The 25,714-nt window shown below is 40.2% G+C and overlaps 2 protein-coding genes and 1 long non-coding RNA gene across 3 annotated transcripts; all 3 read right to left on the bottom strand.

Moving 5' to 3' along the window:
* Positions 1-1,083: 1,083 nt before the first annotated feature.
* fdxr (ferredoxin reductase) lies at positions 1,084-15,476 on the bottom strand. Its single transcript, XM_038735452.1, has 12 exons — positions 15,061-15,476; positions 14,466-14,569; positions 10,333-10,428; positions 7,915-8,037; positions 7,688-7,801; positions 7,106-7,207; positions 6,512-6,619; positions 5,273-5,357; positions 3,922-4,121; positions 3,646-3,817; positions 3,373-3,546; positions 1,084-2,064 (listed from the first exon to the last, which is right to left on the bottom strand). The coding sequence occupies exons 1-12, from the start codon at positions 15,140-15,142 to the stop codon at positions 1,934-1,936; spliced, it is 1,491 nt and encodes a 496-aa protein (XP_038591380.1). The 5' UTR covers positions 15,143-15,476; the 3' UTR covers positions 1,084-1,933.
* A 431-nt stretch (positions 15,477-15,907) lies between these two features.
* Positions 15,908-18,319, bottom strand: LOC119915737. Its single transcript, XM_038735454.1, has 4 exons — positions 18,120-18,319; positions 16,822-17,172; positions 16,577-16,698; positions 15,908-16,480 (listed from the first exon to the last, which is right to left on the bottom strand). The coding sequence occupies exons 1-4, from the start codon at positions 18,193-18,195 to the stop codon at positions 16,340-16,342; spliced, it is 690 nt and encodes a 229-aa protein (XP_038591382.1). The 5' UTR covers positions 18,196-18,319; the 3' UTR covers positions 15,908-16,339.
* Positions 18,320-19,746: 1,427 nt separating this feature from the next.
* Positions 19,747-25,708, bottom strand: LOC119915739. The gene is made up of 4 exons (XR_005446997.1): positions 24,571-25,708; positions 21,157-21,258; positions 20,783-21,058; positions 19,747-20,657 (listed from the first exon to the last, which is right to left on the bottom strand). It is a non-coding gene; the product is annotated as an uncharacterized LOC119915739 (long non-coding RNA).
* Between the last annotated feature and the right edge of the window lie 6 nt (positions 25,709-25,714).

The following is a 25,714-nucleotide window of genomic DNA, read 5'->3' on the forward strand; positions in this document are numbered from 1 at the left end:
TTTTATATGTTGATCAGATATCTTGAGGGATTGCAGTCAGCCAGTCTGTCTGTTCACCACTTGGATCCAGACTAAAATATCAATTATTAGGTGGATTGCTATGAAATTTGCTACACACATTTTCAGCATTGCCAGAGGATCAATTCTGATGACTTTAGCGACCCCTCTGACTTATCCGTTAGCACCACCAGCAGGTGTTAGTTAGTTTTCACTTACCCTGTGAAATATCTCAACATCTTCTAAATAGATTGGCTCATAATTTTGTACAGATATTCATGGTGCCCAAACGATATACCCTACCAACCTTGGTGATCCCTCGTCTTTTCCTCTAACATGCTAGCAATGGGTGCTTGTTAGCGTCCTGATGTGAGCATTTAGCTCAAGTACAGCTTCACAGAGCCAGCGACATGGCTGTAGACTCTTTTTTATCTCGTTTTATGGGTGTGTCCTTAGGGGTGGGGTTACTGTTTGTGTGTGTCCTTAGGGGTGGTTGTTACTGTCCTCCCAGTTATAGCCTTTATTGCTCCCATAACTTACTGAAGAGGAAGGACATCTTTCATGTCTTTGCTTCCATTTTTGCCCTTTTATGGATCTTTCTCAGTGAGATAAGATCATAGACAAAATCTTTCAAAACCTAAAAATGTACTGAACTTGTAGTAAAGAAGGAGAGCTGTTAAAAGTCAAATACATTGACTAGATAATGATGGATATTGGTATATTGGTTGGGACATGTCTCTACCAAAATCTACACCCTTTCTGTTTGGTTAGCCAAAGGTTTCTATATTCCTTCAGTTTCAAGCATGTGTTTAAGGTTATGTTTTCAGACAAAGTCTTTTAAAAATTCCTTAATTCCAGAAATGTCATCTATCTGGAACAAGTTGGTGATATGACATACCATCTACGGCACAAACATTTGATTTACATGTTGCTAGCAGCTACTATATTTTTAGTATACAGTGAGTAATTTTTGCTTTTTTTATCTGATGTGATGAACAAACTAAATGCAATGCACATAAAAATGTTAAAGTAATGTAAAAGTAGTGCATACAGTCAATTCCTGATGAGGTCTATACAACCACAATGTTGCTTTTATAATGAACAGTCAGCAGGTGTAGTTTTTATTTACATTTATCATCACCTAATGCTATTCTGAGTTGCAGTGATGAAAAAAAGACTGTTAAAGCATTCACACTGCATTAACACAAATGTAGTGTCCATAAACTCCCTGTGTTTGTGAAATGAACAGTAGTAGATATTTAGAATGCAGCAGTAGGAGATGCTACTCCAAGACAGGAATTAAAGAATATAAACCAAATTTTATTTTGTGCAAAATATATTCAAGATGGTCTGGTGACCTGTCCAGGGTGTACCCCGCCTTTCGCCCAATGTCAGCTGGGAATGGCTCCAGCCCCCCCGTGACCCTGTACGCAGGATAAGCGGTTGATGATGGATGGATGGATGGATGGATGGTCAGGTCATTATATGCAATTGTATTAAATATAAAAACAACACCACATAGTTTTTGCTCTTCAACAAAGTACTGTAACTTACAGTACACAATAAGCTAATTACTGGTAGCATCCATTATAGTTTTGTTTTCTTTTAGGTTAGTGCAACAGAAAACAACAATGTAGTCTTTCAGTGCTTAAGATTGATATTGATGAACAAGGTAAAAACTGAAAAACACAGAGACAAATAATTTCAGGGGAAAACTATCTACTAGCTTACAAGCTTTAAACATGTACCATGTGTACAATATGAATTATGTCCATGGTGAGTGCTTCATAATGCCATTGTGCCATTTCTTTTCTTTGCCAATGATGGTCATTTGTTGAGGTCCCCACTGATATGGTTACTGCTGTTATTTTATTCTGCAGCAGTTAGTCAGTGTCCGTTGTTCACCTGTAAACAGTTGTTGTTGTCTTGTCTTCAGTCATTTTCGAGCCACCTGCAGCATTTCCTCTACAGTCAATAGTTTTTCTCTGGGTTTTCCAATGGCTTCTCCCCTCCTCGTCTCCTCACTGTCAATCTTCTCCCAGTCTGAGAAAACCACTGGTTTCACTCCTACAGACGATAAAATACAAACTAAAATACATTGATTTTTTACAACCGACATCTTGCGGCCAAATGAGTCAAATGCATTTACTTAAATTAAATTATACATAAACACTGGACAGGAAGAGTATATTTGACCCTACAAGTGTGAACTTTTGATCATGTCAAACCAGTGTAATTTATTTAAATCTGAAGCACCACATGAATGGATTCTTAGTATAAACTACAGCTTTCACTAACTGTTGATACACGGAGCAGCCATCTTGGATCATAAAGTCGGGGGTAGAGCGGTTCTCCCGACTTTCCGATTTGGAAATCCGACTTAAGGGAGCGTTCCAGTTGAAATTTCTAACTTCCCAGTACAACTTGAAAGCACCATAATTGTTAACTGTGGAGTGAAGCCGGCCAACAGGTGAATTATTATGAGTGAAACAAGGCGGTTATATTTTAATCACCGAGTGTCAAAATGTGTGAGATCATATGGTGATTACTCGTTTTATCTTGGTAATCTTTGACTGGTATAAACAGCGTAGAGAAAACTAATTTTCTCTTTTGTTACAAACTAATACTCATGCTCTGATTAAGAGTGGAAGGTGCTCATATAACAGAGTCAGTTAAAGATGCGATTTGGAGTTTTCTTGTAAACAATGTTTCAGTTTTTATTCAGTGTTACCACCAAAATACATCCTATTTGTCCTTGAGATCTAACAAATATAAGGGATTTCTCTCTCATAAAACGAACGCAAAACCGATTTTTTTTTTTAACCTGCACTGTTTACTTGCCAGCAGTCTTCTTCACTGTCATCCTTGGCACATTACTGGCACCTGCAGATCAGTGGAATAACATGAAACCATTGATTCACCCTTGTGCGTGCACGTGTCCTCGCGACCCCCTTTTAAAAAACACTGCTCCATAATACCACCAGTGTTCAAAAACTTCATAGGGTACCTTTAATTATGACCTGCAGGGGTCCACAAGTAAAGCATATCATACCTCAATAACGACTAAACAGACAACTGCCAGACTACATGATATCAGTCCGATAATGGCAGGAATGAAAATTTGGGTCAATTGGTATATCCCATATAGTGTGTCACAGTGGAAGACAACCAAGCAAAAAGACCACTACTATAACAGCAACTTCCATGACGTGCTGACCAATAGGAGCACAGAGCGCTTGATACCGTGATGATCTTGAAAGGCAAAGAAATTGTGTAGTGCAGGGCACACTGTAGACAAACTTAAAATTTGTCTCCAACTTTTTTAGACTCGTGATTATATAAACTCCCACCACATAAGGGACAATAGTAGAGTACCTCTCTTTTCCAGTAGAGCACAGATGCTTTGTGAACCAGGCTTGGCAACAGATACATCCAACGTTCCCGAGTCCATGTCCTCCATCAAGGACCGTGCAGTGTCAAAACTATTGTTCATAGTGGTGGCTATCACGCCAGTGGGGCCTGTTTTCAGCCAGCCACTACAATATAGACCTAGAATGAAAGATGCATTCACACTCAAGTTCTTGTTTCTCTTAGAAATGTTTGGCTTGCTAAATGGTCTTGCTTTTCCTGGTGTACTATATTGAGTACCTGCAGCTTGTTGAACACGGCCCAAGTTGTTCGGGACGATGGCTTTGCTGGAGTCAAACGGCACTGATGGATCGATAGGGAGGCTCTTGTAGCCGATACTGCTAATGACCAGGCCACAGGACACATCCTCCACTTCTCCAGTAAGCACTGCCCGGGCTCCCTCACCTGAACCCTGGTCACACAGAGGAAATCACCTTTAACCAGGCCACTGCACTGAGCAGCTGCACATGGCTACATCAGGGACTTCTTCAGTTTTAAAATCCAAATCCTGTTTACCTCCAGCCTGTTGATCGCCAGTCGGATGCCAGCTGTTCTGTTGTGTTCAAGGTCAGCCAGGATTTCAACAGGGCTCCGGAAGAATCGGAAGGCCCAGATGCGGGAGGCCTTGGCTCGCCTCTCCTGCTCCTTCTCTCCTGGGATCTCCAGGGCCGTCTTCAACATCAGCTCAGTCAGACGCTTCCTGGGCCTCGGCACATCTGTCACAGCGCATATACTTATGGTTAAAAACACATCTGTGTGATTTGAGATTTCTGGTGCCAAATAGCTTCCCTTGATTTTAAAGTTGACATGTGTATGTGTGTGTGCGCATGTGTTTTTTTTTCTGTGTATGTGTGCATAGCATACTGTAAATGCAAGCACGAAAATGTGGCCTCTGCCTTTTTAGTAAATATGGAAAAACTGTATACTGTAGGTTTGTCTGGGAAAGTGTGTGCATACATATGAAAATATCAGTTATCCAACACACAAAGGCACTGTACACCCACACTGCTGACAAAAATGTCAGAAACCTCAACTGTGAAAGCTTCAGTGTTTTTTTTCCATTTTGTTGAAAAGGTTAACCTCTCTGGCCTTCATAAATTTCCTGTAACTGCACGCTTTGTTTTTGTGGTAACCACAAACCTGTCACCAGAGAGAGCTACTATTATCACTAACGATGCAAGTTTAATAGCAGACACAAACCACCAACTTCTATTATCGACCTTCACTTGCCGCTTATCTCGTTTAACAGAGAGGAGGTCAAGGTTCTCATGATTAGCCATGAACAGAGGCAAGCAGACTGTCTCTCTATATATATATATACTTGAACATGCTCGGCACTATCAGTCAGCCCAATGTCATGTCTGTGGCAGGGACAAGGGCCGGCTAATAGGTCATCAGGACGAAGACATAATTTTATTCTTATAATTCTTTAAATCTTTTCTAAACCTGCAATTTCTCACACTAGCAGAACACCTTTGGAACTTCAGAAACATCTATCACCAGCTGAATGTAGTGGTGAACAGTTTCCATTTGTGTGCTTTAAGCTTCAATAGGGTATGTTCCGGTTGTTAACCACAGCATATATTTCTTCCTTCCTTGTGACATTTTCAACAGTCTCTGCATTAGTCAAAGTCTTTCTTGTGAACTCTCAATACATTTAGTCACATCTCTTGTCCTGTACTGCTAGTTTGGTAAAAGAAAAGTCTAATTCTGTTGTATTGCATATAACTAATATGTTACTGTATGTAGCACATATTATTGCCTTTACTCAAAATGTGAAATGTCCTCACTCTTAGGCCCTGCTGTCAACTGAAGCATCTTTTTTGATGGATTAAAAATCCATAAAAAACGACATTTGATTTCTTACCTTTAAGAGCTTCTGTGACACCCTCAAAATCAGCCGCCACCATCTCAGGTCTGGTGTCTGGCAGGTTCACCATTTCTCTAAGCTCCTGTAGACGAGGAGGACAAAGCAGGGATGGCTGGTTTACAACTTGGGTCCTATTTTTGTAGTTTTGGTCTGCTCACCACAGTTATTGCTAGGGGTTCACATTGCTACAACAAAGTTGGAAATGGAAAGACACACAAAGTAAGATGTACAATAAACAAACAAATAGCCACAGTATCTAAAGCGGTACTTCCCTACCACGGTTAATGGTACTACACAGGGTACTTCTGCAGTTGCCAGGGGGTAGGTGGAAAGAAGTGTGGAGTAGCCCAACTAATCAAAAATATATATATAAATAATGATTTGATATATATCCACAAAAATGCATTTACTTCTGACCTTTTATTTCACAATAAATAAACTACCAGATACAATGGGCAGACTGCATGGCCCTCTCCTCCCACCAACCTCATTTTAAAGCTACACTTTTAAGCCACGTGTTGTCATTGAGAATCTAAGAAAACCAGTACACTAGCAAGTGAGCAAAGAAGAGCAGAGACGAATAAAGATAAAAGTAATGGATACAAGGTTTAAATAGATAAGTAATACTGTGGTTGACTGTGGCCACTCTACGGGTAGTTGTCGGAATGCAAACCTGATTTCAATTGTATGAAAAAATAGTTGTAACCATATCCACTTTTCTGCAGTAGTGTTACTTAACATAACACTTAAAAATCCATTGAAATGCACACATTTGGCAGCCTGATAGGGAAGAAACGGTTGTGAATTTGTGTTTTAAAAAACTGAAAGCGGTCGCACGGGAAAACAGTGCACATCTACAGTTAAGTATGGTAGGTTAAAGCTGAACCAGGAAGTGGGTCTGTAAACTTTGATGGCTGTTTACAAGTTTAGGTAATAATTTTTCCATTTGCCCTCATTTTCTCTTCAAAAGTACGACTAACCTGCTGGTTGGTGTTGTGTTTCCAGATCCAAACAAAAACGTGTAACAAATCACAATTACCCTTTAAAATGGCATGAATTATTAGTCTGTTAATCTGCTTGCAGCAGTGTGGGTGGTGCATTTGTTACTTGCTGTGGTTTACTGTGGTCAAATTATGTAACATTGGTTTAGAGTGGGGTGGTACTGTTAGTACAGCAAGAAGATGGTTACAGCAGTGACAGTTTTTATTCTTCTCTCAAACAAACTCTCTCACAAACCTTGATAGTGCAAGCGACCTGTATGGGTCCCCTCCTGCCAACAATCAGCACCCTTCGGATCTGGCTCTCTGCCAGAGCCTCCAAGGCCGGCTGCGTGATGTCTGTCTTCTGCAGAAAAAACAGAGGCATTTTCCATTAAAGCCTCCTGTAAACTGGATTCCTGTGTGAACTCTTTGTCTGAACAAGGCAGTTATTCAAAACAAAGAACATTGTTTTGATCGAAGGTTTATTCAAGGTGTAGTCAAACAGGCACGGCACGCATACCTTATTCCCTATCATTTACACACGGTCACCTGACACCTGACAGAGTACCTTACTTACTGAATGAACTAAACACCGGTGATTACAACTTCCTCCTTGCCAAACTCGTCCTTACCTGCTCCAATTTATTTCAAGATGATTTTAGCATTATTAAATCTTAAATGAATTGGCACCTTCCTATCTCTCAGAAATCATCATGCCACCAACACACCATCTGCTGTTTTACATTTAAGATCATGCTGTGTGGTTGCTTTGCTTTTTTTGCTATACATTCATTTTCATTTTTATCAACATTTTCTTATCTTAAAACAACCGAGTCCGTGTGTTCCTCACCTTTAATATGTCAAAGGGAGAGAGCAGGATTCTTGCTACATCCAAGGCCACATTGCCTTGACCCAGAATGACTGCTGTTTCACAACTCAGGTCTGGACACAGCTGAATAGACAAGATACAGAAGCAAAGATCTGATCATAAAGGAGTAGAGAAGAAAGTTAAAAAATACTAGATGAAGATGACAGATCTGGTAATCTTTCACGTGCTGTGAGCTGACCTTTGTACACATAGGAACGTCAACTTGGCTCATTGGAAACATTCACTTGAATTACACAGTCTAGGGCAGTGGTTCTCAAAGTAGGACCCAGGGACCCCCAGGGGTCCTTGATGGAGTTCTAGGGGGTCCCCAGAAAAAATGGGAATCATTTATTTTCACTATAATTCCATCCATAAGTAACATGGTGACTGAATGCATGACTATTTTGGTCATGGATTTCACTTTTTGGAATAAAACCAGCCAAAATTCTGTCAGATGGGCGATGCTGGGACAAAATCTTCAAATGGGGGGTCCATGGTCTAACTTGTGTCAGCCTAGGGGTCCTTGACGTTAAAAATTTTGAGAACCACTGGTCTAGGGCATACCTCTCGACAGTTGGGCAGGCCATTGTACCAGCCCACGAAGTCTTTTGCAGAGTACACACCGGCCAAGTCTTCTCCTGGCACTCCTATACTCCTGTTTCCCTCTGCACCGTAACTCTACCATAAAGTAAATATACAAAAAACAGGATGTGAGGATGCTTGTGCGCAAACACACATCATATGGACAACTTTTACTGTTCCGACACAGCAGTATGTTTTCCTTTCCTTACCAGTACAACTGCATGGTAGGCTTGCTGAAGCTCTTTAACGCTCACATCCTTTCCCACATTCACATTACCATAGAAGCTACAGCGTGAATGTTTGGCTGTCTGTGTGAAGGTGTTAATAACGTTCTGAGGAGAAGAAAAGATCAGAATGATTAAAGCAAAAAGATTAAAGAGAGTTTTACATATCTTGTGATGGTGAATGCACCCCAATCAATGGGACTGGAGTCTGTTTAATCAAGACTACAGTTTTATATGTTTCATCATTCCCATTGACTTAGGTAACATCATGCATTTACGCACTGAGCGGAGCAGAGGAGAGACAGCTGAACCAACTTGCTCGAGTTGACGTTACATAATGCTGAAAGGCTCATTTCTACTAGTGTCAAATTCCATAGGCTTAAGCTAATCTTGGTAACAAGTTGCAGCAGTTATAACCTCCGGTCATCTTGGCTCGAGCTGAACTAAACATGCCACAGCCTGGCTGAGAAGCAATGCAGTAAAGGACAAGGGGGGCGCTGTATGTATAACAAGTAAAAACGAGAGCATCAGGACAAAAAAGAAGGCAGCACCATAATCGTTTCATCTAGATTATCTTGTTTTCATAATCGCTGGAAGCCAAAATAATTGCACTGCTGTAACTCCACACTGGGAGCCAAACAAGTTGTCATGTGTTTTTACCAAGTGTTTTTTTTTTTTTTTTTTACTTTCACTGCCTGTGGGATACTGTTATTGTGGGAATCTTCAGAGCTGATATTCACATTCAGACAATGCTTTTCAAAATAATAATTGCACACCAAAAGCCACACAGCTTTGCCACACAGCAAAAATAATAACTAAAAACTACTTTTCCCTGCCGTTTGATATTTTAATATATCACCAACAGGTGTTTAAAAATGGCAATGAACACCATCCTGTACAGCGACTAAAAAGCCAGAGTGCGCTTGTTTACATCGGCAAAATGAAAGCAAATCAAGGGCGTCACTCTGTGTTGTGGTGGGGACATAAAGGCTCAGATTAGGGGTGTGAAGAGACACTTAGCTCGCAAGACATCACAATACGCAATATTAGGTTCACAAGAACAAGAAGAACAGATCCTTAAACTGTGTTTTAAAGATATCCTCAATGCAAAGATATATGAGTGGGGGGTCTGGGGAGACCACCCCCAGGAAATTTTGATTAATAACACTTCATTTCCTGCATTGCGGTGAAAGGTTCTGCACCAATTTATGGTGGAAGTGTTTTGATTTATGTAAAAGGAAACACAAAATTCAGGTAGACACAATGTCACATGCATGTGTCAGTGCAGCTCTCAGGCATTCTGTGTTGCTTTCAGATCTGTTTCTCCTGTAGATCAACTTTTCTCATATAATATCATCCCTGAGGCAACACATATTGCATGATTTAGTCTTTCCTCCACTTTTGTCATGTTCACAGGGAGAGAATGGAAAATTTGGCCAAAAAGAAACTGTGTCAAGAAGTTGATAAAGTTACTGATTCGTGCTGCACGATTGTGGGTCATTTTATAATCAGTAGCTTGTTACTTTTAGCTTAAGTTCCTTTTTTTGGACAATGCACATTTGTTTCTTGTATATTTTAATTGCATTGCATGTTTTCTTATTGTGCAAATAAACCTTTCTAAAGGCATTTTAATTTGTTATTTAACTGCAAGCTTTTCATTCAACATTTTTTAACAAGTTATGCTTGTGGTGGGGACAAAATCCGGCATTTCAAAAAGTGGTGGGGACATGTCCCCAGCGTCTCCAGTGTAAATGACACCTATGAAGCAAATAAAGTTGTTTATGTTTTTTATTCCCACTTTATCGAATAGAAATGTTCAAACAGACACCTGTAAACATTATATCAGCTCATTACAATACTTACAGGTGCATGTCAAAAAAATTGGATATTGTGGAAAAGTTCATTTTATTCTATAATTTTAGTTAAAAAGTGAAACTTTAATATATTCTACAAGCTTCCACAATATTTTTTTTTGAGATGTTCCTGTACATCTGACAACATCCTGGCCTTATATATAGTATAAGCAAATCTTTTAAATTAACAAGATCTGATGTCATATTTGATTGGATTTTAAACATCTTGCTGTTCATTAAGTGTGTAAATGAACACTTTAGCTTTTATGCTGTACTTGATTTATTGTTGAACACGGCACCTTTATTTGTTTGATAAAATATGCTTTAACCTGATGATTGTCATTTTCTTCAATGATTGATACTAATCTATGTTCACATCTTGCAACAAGAACTTTATTAAACAGGTTTGTCTGAGTTTCTTTCTGCACAATGCAATGTTTGTAATGTCAACATTTTCAAAGCATCACAGCGCACTACAAAGCCTGCTGTGAGCCCCAATCTTAAACTGTAAATACCCGGACAGTGTAGTACAATAATTAGGATTAAAGACCTTGACTTCAGGATGATCAGGTGCCACCCCGAACCTGACCAGGCCAAAGGGGATGGGCAGTCGCTCAAAAATGTCCACTTGGACATCTTGACGGGCCTTGGAGGATGAAAAGGAAAAAGAGACACGACATGTAAAATGGAATCCTTACATGAAAGCTCACATGGCCATTTGGCAGAGTTACAGGATAAAACAGGTGTTGTTTTAGCTTTTTATTTTGCTTTAACAATGCCATGTTAAGTCAGTCCACCACTTTGGTTCAGACAGAGATATCTCAACAACTATTGAATAAATTACCACGGCATTCGGGACTGATAAGCCCTGATCGGAATTGGATGAATTATTTTAACTTCGGTGATTCCTTGACTTTTCCTCTAGCATCATTACCAGGTCAAAATATGTATTTATACGCTACTTTCTTTCAAGTACTTCAAAAGATTCCCATCAGCCTCAACTGTGTTTTGTGTGTACTGCTAATTAACATGTATTAGGATTATAATACACTAAACTAGAAGATACCTTTATTGTCACATACATGTCATTATCTGCATTTAATCCAAGTGGGCAGCCACTGTGCAGCGCCCAGGGACCAACTCCAGATGTGTATATCAGTGTCTAGTCAGTGGCACTGAGTGGAGTACCAAATATGTTTTTGATGGTGAGGGAAACCGGAGCACCCGGAGGAAACCCACACAGACACAGGGAGAACATGCAAACTCCACACAGAAAGGCCGGGACGACCGGGGTTGGAACCCATGACCTTCTTGCTGTGAGGCCACAGTGCTATCCACCGTGCTGCCCTAAACTAAGATGAAACCTGCTAAATATCAGCATGTTAGCACTGTCACAATGAATTTTAGCATCTACCTCAAAATAACACTGTGACTAAATACAGCCCCACAGTGCCACTACTATGGCTGTTGACACGTTTGCACAGAAATGCACGCAAGGAGACACAGCCAGGTGACTCAAAAAGACTTGGTCTACACAAAGCAGTTGCAACTTATTTCCTGTGCTCCGTATAGCAGGCCTGTGAGATTGAAAGTATGATCATCTACATAAGGGCAGCAACTGAAACCTGAAGTAAATAATGAGGGTGTGATAACTGTAGGGGAATATTTAGTAGTGAGGGGCACACATATTTGTCTGTCTTGACATGATTTTCTGATCAAGGTGGACCTGCAAAAAGTGGTAAATTACATTTTGCCTACCACCTATTCAAATTCCACTTCTATTACTTTCTATTCCTTGACCTCAGTACAGCTTTTGATATCACGAATCACAGCATACTATGAGATCATCTCAAAAACTACTTGGAATCAGTGTGTTCTAACAATGACATTACATAATCTGAAAGTTCCTCAGGGCTCTGTTCTTGGCCCTCTGCTTTTATCTTTATGTATTACACCTTTTGGTCAAATTATACGCAGTTTTGGAATTCATTTCCACTTCTACGCTGATGATACTAAGCTGTATGTGCCTGTAAAGGCAGATGATTATACTACAATTACAAATTGAGAGGCCTTTTTATCTGCTGTGAAATCCTGGATGTCACGAAATGTCCACCTAAATTCTGATGATACTGACATGGTGGTCACTGGCTCTGCTCGACACAGACACCAGTTTCATTAATAAGGCTAACACTAACTTATTAGGATTGGGCTGATAGGTGATGCCATCGTCCAGTGGCGATGGCTGACAGACATCACGACGTTGAGCTGGCTGTGACTGTAAAACCCCTGCCCCCCCAGTAAAAAAATCTCTAAAATTTTCACATTATACCACCCTGTGAAAGCAGGTTTTAATGACCACAAACATTCTTATTATTGTTTTTAAGTATGCTCTGCCTCGGAATCCTCTTTTCTCCACACTCTGACACACTCAGACACACCTACACCTCAGGTAAACACCCCGGCTTGCCCCGCCTCTCTCGCCCCCGTCTGCTCTATTTTCTCCATCAGCAGTATGTTTTATAAAGTCGCCTAATAGCGATCCATTATCACGGCAGCAGGTGAGCTGCACGTCGGCTTATTAATGACGTAGCCTATCAAACAACTGAAACCAACATCTGCACCCTGTTCGTTCACTGCTGCTTTACCTGGTCCATGCGTAAAATATCCACAGCAACTTGTGACGTAAGTTAAAGAGGTGGTATTATACTCATTTTCTGGTTCAAAATCTTAATTAGCGGTTGTACCAGAACAGATTTACATGGTTTAATTTTCAAAAAACACCATATTTTTCTCATACTGCACATTGCTGCAGCTCCTCTTTTCACCCTATGTGTTGTACGCTCCACGCTTGAGCTACAGAATGATGCATCTTACTTGTACAAAATCTTTGTTCCCAGGTAAGGACTACTAGCCAATCAGGAGCAGAGAAGGGCGGGTTGTAAAAAACAAGGTAGTGTGATCCAAATCAAAGCCGCTTCAGACTGCGACCGTAACCTAGCAGATGGTGTAAGTTACTCACAAGTCTACAACCACACAACATCATTGTTCCACATCTTACCATTAGGACTAAACGCTGAACTGTTGCGGGTGTTCTGACGATCTATGCTGCCTTGCCGAAAAATGCTACCATAGCACCAATCGATAGACTGGACTCTACTCGGCCCTGCTCCGTTTTCCATTGCAGATAGTACCCAGAGATAGTACGGAGCTTGTCGTCATAGCGACGCCACACACAACTGCCACGACGTAATGTTCAATGCAACACACACACCAGCGATCCACACAGCTTTCTCTTTTTTAAGTTAAAACGTTTTTAACTGGACGGCCTCACACGCTCCTCCCGCGGGTTGGCACAGGTTTCCCCCGCAGCCACTTACGGAGCTCCTCAAGTCCGAAAATATTCAAGCATCCGCCATCGCTTCTCGTAAAACTGTCAATATTCAAAATCTACACAGCTGATTTCTCACCTCAAAACTTCTCAGAAGTGGATTTAGTGATGAAATACCATACGAAAACTGTGTCTCTGTCTGGCGCACACAATGATGATGCAGTGAATAGTGACGATTCTCTCTGACCAATCAGCAATCTGTCCTGTTTTCATGTTACATTTTAGTTTCCCTCAGCTTGCTTGGAACCTCGATGGAGGTGAGGTGATACGAAAAAAGGTACCTGGAAGCAGGTACAGGTACAACATTTCTACAATGTAAACCCAAACAAAGGCGAGTTGAGCCAAAGGGCCTCCGCTCAGACTAGCTTGGTTTGAGGGCGTGCCTGACCCCGCTAGCTGCTTGGCAAGCTTTATGACACATTTTCATTGTGACGTCACAAGTAAAGGAAGTGAAGGGCTGGACTACAAACGAGCTGTTTTCAAGCAGTTCAGAGGAGTGCTTTCTGTGGGAGATGGGAACTCCCTTTGGGGTGGACTTTGGGCTTTTTCACTATGCAAACGTGTTACATGCACAAAAAAAGATATACAACTCAATAAAGCAGAGGGAAAAGGCCAAAACGCACAACACCACCTCTTTAATAGTGTACCTTTTTTTTTTTTACCAACTGAAGTCTGCGCGAGAACACATGCACATAAAACACCCGCACACCCGATTGACATCATTCATCCCGATGTTCCATTGCAGACATCGTCAAATGGAAATTTTGCAGACATCGCCTAACCCTATAACTTATAGTACCTATCCATGTCAAAGTGGGTGCTACTGATGAATTGTAAATGGGCTCACCCCTTGTTATCTCTCTGATGTCACTGCTAATATTTAAGTATATAAAGGTGGACATGCTTCAGGTTACACTTATTAATGCTCCAGTCACACCATGCTCACTCTGCATTACAGCAATGGATCAGTTCTACCTCGTCTAGTGTCAGTTACTGGGTTGTGTTGTATGGTGTCTTGTCTTGTCAGATAAAATCAGTGTGATTTTGTTTTAGCACCTTGAACTGTATTAACGGCATTTCTTTCATTTGTATACTCAGAATGTGGATGAATGACAATAAACGAACCTGAACTTGAACTATGTGTCACCAGAGGCCTTCTCCTCTGACATAATCCTCCTGCTGACAGTCTGACTTTTTTAGCCTTTTACATTACTATGCGGCAAACTCCTCTTTTTGCTTTGATTGTCACTTCGTACTTTGCCTATCTTCACCAACACTGACAAAGCAGAACATACCTTGATCAAATGCTGTGCCGTGTAGAAACCTGCTGGGCCGCTTCCAACAATACACACCTTTGGGCTGCAAGAGGAAAAAGATGCCTTTCCACGCTCATTTATACCTACAGAATCAGCAGAGACTTGGGATTGAGATTAGCAGGAAGGTCTGGAGTTGTTGTACAACATTTTTTCTAAGGCACTGTTATGTTATTCCCCAGGCAAGTTCATCAGCAGTTCACAAACCGCCAGGGGAAAGTTTGCCACTATCCATCACACTGTTACTACTGTCTTCATTCAGTAAAACTCTCAGGCATAACGTTAATGTTATAGATGTACAATGCTGTATCTTTTTATATACGCTGCTTGGTACATTGGGTCAGTTATGTCGAATTGCTGAGTGAAGACACTTTGTTAAAGGTTTAGAAAATCTTAAAACAAATAGCTTTGTTGGAAGGCAACTTTGTCAAATCATAATTGATTAACGTTACATTTTCTTTCGGGTTAGGCGCGTAAGTTTCTGCCTCCGTACAAGAAAACACTTAACGTACTAACGTTAGGGCTAACTTAACTTACATAAAGCATTGACTACAGCAGCGGGGTTAACATGCCTCACCATCATTAAGTCGACTTATCCAGCTACTTCTTCCTGAGGTCCACAACTTTAACCCGGAAAACAGCAGTTTGTGGCCGCTCATCTTCTTCCCTGGCTAAACCAAGAAACTGTTAAATCCACTGTGTCGTTTTCCTGCTGTTTGGTGACCAGCCCCAAGTTGCTGCCTCTACTTTGAGCTTTGGACACTCGGCAGGACTGAGAGCAAAAGCCAAGGTGAAAACCGTTTATCTTTCCTGGGTCGTTTTCGCAGGCAGTGTCCTCTGCTAGCCTACGGACAGCTGGCTACATTTAACGTTACGCGTGTCGAGCCCCGTATCTTTTTATTACACAAATATGTACTTTATCACATAATTAGAATGCATTATTATCATCAAAACAGACAGTTGTCAAGGCTGCACCTTGTGTTACACCCGCAATAGTCCGTGTAACATCGACAACTCAGTACGGAGGTTCCACAGAGTAACTTGGGTACTAGCTCTTTCTCTGTACCACAGACTGACGGCTTGCATGCCCGAGTAACGTTACATTTATTCCAAGCTTTGTGTGTGAATTAAGTTGTCATGTGATAGCCTAATCCAGCCTATTACGACTGGAATTGTGCTGTTGAAAGTATTTTGCCCAGCAAAGTTGTCTGGAAATCAGAGCATTAATTGATCCTCTGATTTCAAGTCTATGGAGACCATTGCACCTTTCAGGATTAATATCTTTAAAAAATAATCTTTAATGGTGCAACATTAAAAATATAACGGGAAGGTTATTTTGAGGTGGATTTTCTCTTCTTCCTCTCAAGGATAAGGATTCAGTGGTGGCTTTTTAAGATTAGTAGACTCTCGAAAGGAACAGCAAATTGGAAAAAGTTATATTTAATGTACATATCAAGTCAGGCAGCACACTGTGTTTCACACTTGTTTTGAAGTTCACAATCTTTTTATGAGACATAAAGGAAACAGAATACTGCAAAACTCAGCAGGTCAAGCACGCATGTCATGCAACACATAAAGGAGAATAACAAAAACGCTTGCTCTGCAGTTCTCTTCACATGCATCAGACATGTACACGCCACATAACACAGGATGTGGTAGCTCAATCACTTATCTGCAAACAAAACAGAAATTTGTATATACAAGGAAATGAGAAGCAGAGCAAAATATGAGACATCTTTCCTCGGTTGAGCCCATAAGTTGAGCTGCTGACGCAAAATAGAAAATCTTAATCATCTGTCACAAACACTTAAACATCAATTTACTATACAGTCGACACCAACTTTTCCAAAGAATCGTCATCTTTTATCATCATCCATAGTATGTAGAGATGTGACTAAGTAGGGACAATGTTGAGCTCTCTGCTGATGACAGACATGCTGAGGCCTGTTTGGTCTGGATGGTTTTACTGCTCTGGCAGGTCTGAAGTGCTTTTTAAACTGTAGAAACACAAAGAAAACCTATGAATTGCAACCCCAAGGTGTTGTCTTTGCATGGTTATGAGAGCAGGTCCCTCCGTTTACAGTAGCACTTACTCGTAGGCATCTCACAATCAGTACTCCAAGGAAGAGGAACAACACAGTGAATGCTGTCACACTCAAGCCAATAAAGATGAAATCCAAAACAAGGTGTTTGCATTGTTCATGGGGATCACGATCTGTGAGGAAAAGTAACAGAAGGGGAAAGTTGAATCAAAGACAGACAAGTTAGTTAAACCATTTGTTTTTATGAGTGGACATTTTGAGTGGACAGATTGATCTCAGATGACTAGTTCTTTCACCTCTGACAATGATAATGGTGCCATTGCTTGACACGGTTTCTAGCTTTTCTGACTCCATGTGTATCCAGTTGCAGTAATACAAGTCTGTGTCCTCCAACCTGAGCAGAGACAACTCCAAGGTGAACCCGTAGCCCCCCTCGATCTGCTGGATGTTAATTCGGTCTGTAAATTCTTCAGCTATAGTGTTCTTTGTGACTTCTCCGTTTTCCAAGGACAGGAACACAACAGGTTCGTTGCCATGGAAACGCCTTTGCAGTTTGAACACTATCAGGTAAGACAATGAGCATGAGCACGTGATCTCAGCAGATGAGTTGACTTTCTTCAGAGAGATAGACATGGGAACCTGAGAGACTGTCAGGAAGAGATGGACTGTTACTGACTGCTCCACCTGAAGTCACCAGTTATAAAGAAATGATCAGGTCATAATGTCAGTGGAAGTGTAAAAAAGTCAGTTTTAATTATTCAAACACCATTGTTAAAGGGAATGAGCTAGTAGATTGTTTCAGACAGTGGTGATGTATTTTGAGGTACTTTGCTACCATTATACATCTACTTCACTACATTAAAGAGGAAAATATTGTACTTTTTTACTGACAGCTATAGTTACTAGTTACTTTTTAAATTAAGATTTCACATAAAAAAGCCACAACATGATAACCTCATAAAATACAATGATTAAACCAGTTGTTCTCAAACTTTTTGTCTTGTGATTTCTTAGGAAAATGTAGTGTCTGGTTGGGGCCCCTTGTCACATTTCAGAAGTCTATGAGTTGTCAACAGTTCGACCAAGGACTTCTTATAGATTTCAATTGTTTGGGGCCCAAATGATCCCATATTTCACAAAAATCTAAGATTAAAGACAAGTTGAATACAAATGTGTGTAGCAGAACTTTCCTGCCCCATTAACCACCTCCCAACCCCTCAGATTTATCTTGCGACCCACAGGAGGTTTATTGCTAAAACTAGCTTCACCTCTATGCTAATATATGAGACGCAGAGGCTATTTTTCTGCAGAACGAGGACTGTTAATTTTGATACAAGTAAATTTTTCTGCAAAAAACCCAACAAACTTTTACAAGCAATTTGTTGTTTTATTGGGACCTTTACTTAAGTAAAGAATCAATTAAGAGAAATCTTTCCACAACTTCCTTTAGAGACACTACTCGGAGGACAAAAACAGGGTGAGGCTACAAACAAACAGGAAAACCTGACTCAGACTTCACTTTGAAGACGTTTTCATTGTTTTGAATCTTTAACACAAAACATATCCATACTTTCTATTTCATACTCACACTCACCTGACCAGGTGCTGAGTATCACCTCAGCAGGCATATAGAGTAATCCCAGCACACAGCTCCACCAGTGGGCTTTCATCCCGCTGGACTGTAGGCAGGCTACTGTAGACTCAGTCCAAGACACAGCACCCTGACAGACTGACACGCTAACTGTCACATGAAAGCTTAAAAAGCGAAATGTGGTGTAACAAGGAAATGTCAGACTGACTCTTCAGCTGTGGGTGTTTGTGTGTGTGTTTGTGTTTGTGTATGTGTGTGTGTGTGCTGTGCTGCATTAGATCAAGGATGTGAAAGCACTTGTTACTGACAAAACATTATTTTCAGAGATGTTCCATCACCCATATCTGTTTCATGTACATCAATGGAGATAACCCGCACCACAATCTACACACACAGTATTTCCAGCACACTTACATCACTCACTCCTTTCACAGTATAGGTTACATTATTAAATTCACTATTGATTCCTACTTTGCTTGTTTTTATTGTATGAAAGACTTTGTATTACAATTCCAGAAAGTTGTATACTTGTGATAAAGTTTGATGCAGCAGAGGCCAGATTATCTTGAATTGGAATCCCAGGTATAGGTCAAGCTCCAAAAGTAGGTGGAGCCTACATTTCACATAATGCAACGCAATAATGTATTTTATTGGACTGATAAATGGCCAAGTTTTTCAAAGACAATGCTGAAGCTTGTAACAATAGGTTTTCCATTGTAATTGTTTGTGGTCTCAAAGCCTGAGCTTTGATGACATCAGTTTTTTTTTAAACTTAAAGAGGTGGTGTTATGCTCATTTTCAGGTTCAAAATCCTATTTAGGGGTTGTACCAGAACAGGTTTACATGGTTTAATTTTCCAAAAACACCATATTTTTTGTCATACTGCACATTGCTGCAGCTCCTCTTTTCACCCTGTGTTGAAGGCTTTGTTTTAGCTATGGAGTGATACATCTTGTCTCTAAATGATCTTTGTTGGGAGTTGCACATGTGCAGTTCCTAGTTAAGGACTACTAGCCAATGAGAAGCAGAGAAGGGTGAGTCAGCGAAAAGACGGTAAACAGCTTTGATTCAGCTGTAGGCTACATGTTGCCAACCAGGTTGGCAATTTGGACTGGAGCAAGAGTTTCAGAGTGGTGAGTTATTAATCTGTAACAAAAGTATCATTCATCCATAAAGTTTTAACCAAGCGGGGAAGCTTCTGCTATACAATATGAAGTCAATGCGGAAGTCCCTGAAACCTGCATTCTATTGAAAATCCAGCAGGGGGCGACTCTTCTGGTTGCAAAAAGAAGTCCGGCTCCATTAGAAATAATAGGAAAATGACCCTACTTCTCTGCTTAATAATTACCCCAGTAAACACTTTCCTGATGAGTTTATGGTCTCAGTCGCTAGTTTCAAATCTTCTTCAATACAAAATTATGTTCATTTAGTAAATTATGGTCCCATTTATTTTAAAATAGACCACAAAGCAGAGTATGTTTCAGTGCGGGATTATCTATGATCGACAAGTCGTTACCATGGCAACCTGTCAATCAGGCTACAGTGACTCGTACCTACGGCACTGTGTAAATTTAACCAGCACCACTGAAAAAGCTTATTAGGAGTCGGCTGTTCACTTTCTCTGGTGAGTACATTTAGTTTTAAGATTGTTGTTCGCTAGACAAAGTTATCAGCCATGTTGACAGTTAACGTGAGTTACAGTTGCACCTAGCTAAGCAAGCTAGCTAGCTCCGCACACGGCCGTTAGCTTCGCCGTATTGTCACTTCCAGGCACTTCCTGGTTGCAAAAACTCAATATGGCGGCGCCCTATCGGCCAAACTCGAGGCTTCAGAATGGCAGTCCACAAACCAATGGGTGACGTCACGCTGACTACGTCCATTTCTTATATACAGTCTATGGTTTTAACTGAGCTCTGTCTCTACATCACAGTATGTATTGACTGGTTGGAGGGTAGCTAGTGTTTGGAAGTGAGAGGAGAGGCGTGTGCTGCAGCACAGTGTTTTTCCACCGGTGTTTTTGAGGGCGTGTCGGACCAATTGCTCAGTGAGCATTATGACGTCACAAGAAAGGGAAGTAAAGGCTGGACTACGTCTGAGCTGTTTTCAGGCAGTTCAGAGCAGAGTTTTCTGTGGGAGATGGGAACTCCCTTTGGGGTGGACTTTGGACTTTTTCACTTTGCAAACCTATTACATGCACAAAAAAGGTATATAACTCAATAAAGGAGAGGGAAAAAGCCAAAAACCATAATACCACCTCTTTAAAGGGGACTCCTAACCATAGACTGTATGTTCCTAACTGATACACAGGGTTCCTATGTATGAGCTATATTACCTAGCTACAATCCCCCCCCCCCCCCTCCAATTTTCTAAATTTGTCAGGCAGTGTCACTGGGGTCTTTTTCTTCTTTCTGCCAGTTTCTAACAGGAAATATTAAATGCCCAAAACAATAAGGATGAAGAAAATGCCCAAAATGGCTCGCACGAACGGTGTCCCATCGGGCTTGGTGGGCTGCTCAGAATTCCGTGGTGACAAGGTTACATCTGGCAAGACAAAATATACTTATCTTAACATTTGGATTTAATGCAACTGTATGTCTGAACAAGACTGGATAATAATGATGCACACACACACTCATTTGTGAAAAGACACACTGTAAGCTACTCACTTTTAAGTTGTACTTTGATGGCAGATTCAGCATGACCACAGTCTGTCTTTATCAGAACAGTGTAATTGTCCTCCTTCGTGACATTCAGGATGGTTGGTGAGACATAAGTCTGATTATCCGATTCACAGTCACTTTTACATAGCACATGTGTGTTTAGACACATGTAACTTAGACACTTACAGTCTGTCATTCCTGAGTAATAAATACTGCAGTTTAGTGTCACATTTTCTCCAGCTACAACTTCCACTGTTGTGTTGGTGCACTTCAGTGATACTCCTGGTTGAGAAAGTAATGTATGACAAACAAGTTATTTTTTTTACTTCATAATGTAGTATACTGTCAATTTATTTCTGGTACAAGCAATATAAAGCTACCATTATTTGATGAGGCACTGCTTCGTAGGAAGGTAGCAGCATAGAGCAGACTCAAGCAAATCCATGGGCAGGACATCCTCAAGGGTCCGCCGTCTTTAAAAACTGGAAGAAAGAAAAGAAGATATCAAGAACAGAGGGCACCTGTACTTATCTGTACTTGTAAAAAAGTGATTGCTATTATTTTCCCATCTAACTCCCCACAAAAAATTCCATTGTTATATTCCTTTAACACTGCATCACAGCTTTCTGGTTTAGAGATATAATGTAGCTGTAGACACTTGGGCATATGGGTAAAATGTGGTAAAAGTATTTAGTTTCTTAATTAATAGGTTTGTTTTGGGCGTAACATGAAGTAAACCAACCAGCGGGCTGTCCCTTTCACTTTAAAAGCAAGATTGTGCCTGCACACAATGGGCAGTGCTATTTCATTGGCAGAGAGAGACCTCATGAGGGAAAGCTAGAGAGATGGAGGCTGCAAACAGACAGAAGATTTTGGTGTTTTTAAACCTGGGCCCAGTTTTTAACTGAAGAATGGTGACTCAAAGTAGTGACACAGTGGGAACAAAATCACAGTCAGAGAAACAGAAAAGAGCTCCAATTATTACAACACAGAAAGTCTAAACAGCCGAGTCTTCATAAGATTCAGATTCTTCATAAAGGCACTAGTTTCTAAAAAAAACTGTTTTACTTATCCCTGCCTCTATGCTATGCACAGTAAATGTAAATATGGGTCCTAGCGAGTTACTTGAAAAAACTTGTCATATGGTCCTCAGGCTTAGGAGAACAGGCAGATAACGCAGAAGGAGAAGAAGGTGGCGGAATAGCAGCAACTTTTAGTGATGAGTTTTCGGTTTGTCATTAAAGTGATAGTAAGTGATTGTAGACCAATACACTTGTTAAATTCAGCGAATATTTCCTCACAGCTTGCTAGCTCTCCATTTTGTGTTTGCTCGGGGAAAATATCTGGTTTTCCTCATAGCTCTGGCTCTGTAAACAGAAAACAAAGAAAGTGGTGTGGACCTTGCCACACAACAGTGTTGCAGCCAATCAGCAAAAGCTGGCGTTAGTGCTTGTACACAGGAGCAGTGGCAGGGAGAGTTCTTTACACCGGAACATTCAAATGTGCTGGACTGTCCAGAAGGAGAGCTGGCCGAGAAACAGCCACCAAAGACGAAAAGGTCTGAAGAGTATAAATGGAAAAGAATGTTATATGACCAGGCAAGGGCAAATTTGAGATTGAACACAAAGGTGTTTCAACCAGCGTTTGTGTTAAATCTCAACACTGGAGATTTAATATTTTATGTGCAAAGCTTCTGAGGGAGCACTGAAGGGAGTGGTGTATTTGGCATTTTGTTCAAATCCTGCAGAATCACTTACTCTCCTTTTAAATGCTGCTCACACTTTAATTTATTAATAATAATTCAATAATTTAGTATCTAATATTGTTAACTTGCTTGAAAAATTTAAATTCAGGACTTATTTACATTTTGTATTGCAGTTTAAGTAAAATACATGCATACTTCTTCCACCACTAGAGACTAATTGCAGCCCCTCAGCAAACTCTGCATATTAAATTATTTGGATCAACAGCCTCCATTAACCTGATAGAACCATGTTCAAGTTTAAGTTAATTTGTCACATATAATCATACAAGGTACAATCATAGTGAAATGTATGTACAGTCCCCTCCAAAAGCACTGGAACAGTAAGGCAAATTCCTTTTTTTGTTGTTGTTCACTGAAGACATTTGGGTTCAAGATCAAAAGATGAGTATGAGACAAGAGTTCAGAATTTCAGCTTTTATTTCCTGTTAGTCAAATCTAGATGTGTTAAACAACTCAGGACACACCACCCTTTGTTTGAACCCACCTATTTTTCAAGTGAGCAAATCTATTGGAACATGTGACTGACAGATGTTTCTTGTTGCCCAGGTGTTGCCTTATAGGTTGATTGTCCAAACATTAAATAGTTCTGCATGACTAGTTTTCATCCTTGGTTCAGACTTATAAAGACTGCATTTCCTGTTAAAGAGGATTAACCAACATGAAGACCAGAGAGCTGTCTATGGGAGAACAGCAAGCCATTGTCAAGCTGAGAAAAGAAGGAAAATCGACCAGAGCCATTGGACAAACACTGGGCATAGCAAGCACAACAATTTGTAACGTCCTGAAAAAGAAAGAAACTACTGGTGTACTGAGCAACAGACGTCCAACAGGTCGGCCAAGGAAAACAACAGTAGTTGATGACAGAAATATTGTGAGGGCTGTGAAGAAAACCCCAAAACATCAGTAAGTGACATCAGCAACGACCTCCACAGTGCAGGGTGAAGGTATCACAATCCACTGTTGGAAGAAGACTCAGAGAGCAGAAATATAGAGGCCACACCACAAGATGCAAACCACTCATCAGCAGGAAGAATCTGAAGGCCAGACTGAAATTTGCAAAGAAGTACAAAAGTCCTGGAACACAATCTTATGGACTGATGAGACCAAAATTAATCTCTAGCAAAGTGATGGAAAGACCAAAATGTGGAGAAAAAAAGGAACTGCTTATGATCCGAAGCACAAGCTAATCTGTGAAGCATGGCGGAGGTAATGTCATGGCCTGGGCGTGCACGGCTGCTTCTGGAACAGGCTCATTAATATTTATTGATGATGTAACTGATGATGGTCGCAGCAGAATGAATTCAGAAGTGTACAGAAACATTTTGTCTGCCAATTTACAGAGAAATGCGTTGAAACTAATCTGGAGGAAGTTTATCATGCAGCAGGACAATGAGCCAAAGCACACTGCCAACAAAACAAAGGACTTCATCAGGGGGGAAAAAGTGGAAGGTTTTAGACTGACCAAGTCGGTCAGCTGATCTTAAACCAACAGAGCATGCATTTCACCTCCTTAAGAGGAGACTGAAGGGAGAAACACCCCGAAAAACAAGAACTGAAAGAAGCTGCGGTGAAAGCCTGGAATAGCATCACAAATGAAGAATGCAACAGTTTGGTCACGTCGATGGGTCGCAGGCTTGAGGCTGTTATTGCAAGCAAGAGTTATGCCACCAAATATTAAATGTTATTTACTTTATTTGTTCCAATACTTTTTCTCCCCTGAGAATGCTGTGGTCTAATACAAACAGTGATATGTCATGAGTTGTTTTAACACATCTAGATGTGAATACCACAAAATAAAAGCTGAGATTCTGAACTCTTGTCTCAGTCATCTTTTGATCTTTAACCCAAATGTCTTCTGTGAACAACAAAAACAAAGGAATTTGCCTTACTGTTCCAATACCTTTGGAGGGGACTATATGTAAATATATGAATAAGCTTCCGAGTGCCTCATTAACTGCTTCAAGTGCAGAAACAAATTAACACAACCTTGCACACACTTATAAATATTTACACAGAAAGAGGTACTTACCTTCTCATACACCGTTCACCATCTGAGCATCAGGGAATGATTCTAAAATCTGACTTTCACCATGCCTGGGGGAGGCTCATTTTTATGTAGGGAACAAACATGTGGCAACATGTTACTGAGCTTTCAAGTTGTTGGTAGGTGAATTTAGACAGAGTTAAGCTAGCTGTTTGTGCCTGACTCCAGTTTGTATGTATCAGTGTGAAAGTACCAGTCAAATTCTTCAATGTTTTAAAAACACTTGGTCAATTAAGTTGCTACTGCTTAAATGTGATATAAACAACAAATAACTACACTACTTTAAATATTGTTTGTGTTACTTATCCAGACATCCAAATCTAATCTAATCAAATCTAATGTCATCTAGTGAAAACCCTGTAAGTTAAATCTTTTTCTCAAAGATACATTACTTCACAATATAGCATTATCATTGTCTTCAGGCTGTTCTGTGGCTGTTTATCTGGTCAACCTACTAGGATTAGTATTAATCCATTGGTCTTTAAAATGTCCCAAAATAGTTTTAAAAAGGGAAAAAAAGGCCTATTTAAATTTCCAACAGCACAAGGTGAATGTCTTCAAAATGAAATCCACAATCCAAAGATATTCACTTACCAATGAGATAAAAAAAAAAAAAAAAAAAGAGAAAAGCAAGTACTTGCATTTGACAAGCTGGAGCCAGCGCGTTTGCCTATTTTTCTGGATAAATAATTCTAGCAATTCACTATCAAATTTTAATTTAAATACATTGTTTCAGCACCACAGTGTACACTGTACTGGAATAAACTCTGGATAATCCACAGACCCCATTTGAGAAATTTAAAATTTTTATGGGAAAGTTAACATTAAAAAAAAGATTTGTGGATTACAGCTCTCCCTTAACGCTACAGGAGGCAGAGACTGTTCAATGAACAATGACATTCACAGAGACTCTACACTGAAATGAGACAACACTTCATTTGTCAGAATATTTTAGTGGTTAACATGTATTTCTGATCTTGTAAAACAAAGACCAAAAACAACATATAACTTAAAAATACTAGTTTGTGGAATGGGAACAAAGTGATAATACAAATGAAATTATCTTGTACCAATAAAAAATAAAATAAAAATACAATGAGTTGGATTCTTCACTGGGACGGATAAACCA

Source organism: Micropterus salmoides, unplaced genomic scaffold (genome assembly GCF_014851395.1).
Source record: "Micropterus salmoides isolate LMB-PRFRI ecotype aquatic unplaced genomic scaffold, ASM1485139v1 Ms_hic_scaffold_21, whole genome shotgun sequence".
NCBI classification, from domain to species: Eukaryota; Metazoa; Chordata; class Actinopteri; order Centrarchiformes; family Centrarchidae; genus Micropterus; species Micropterus salmoides.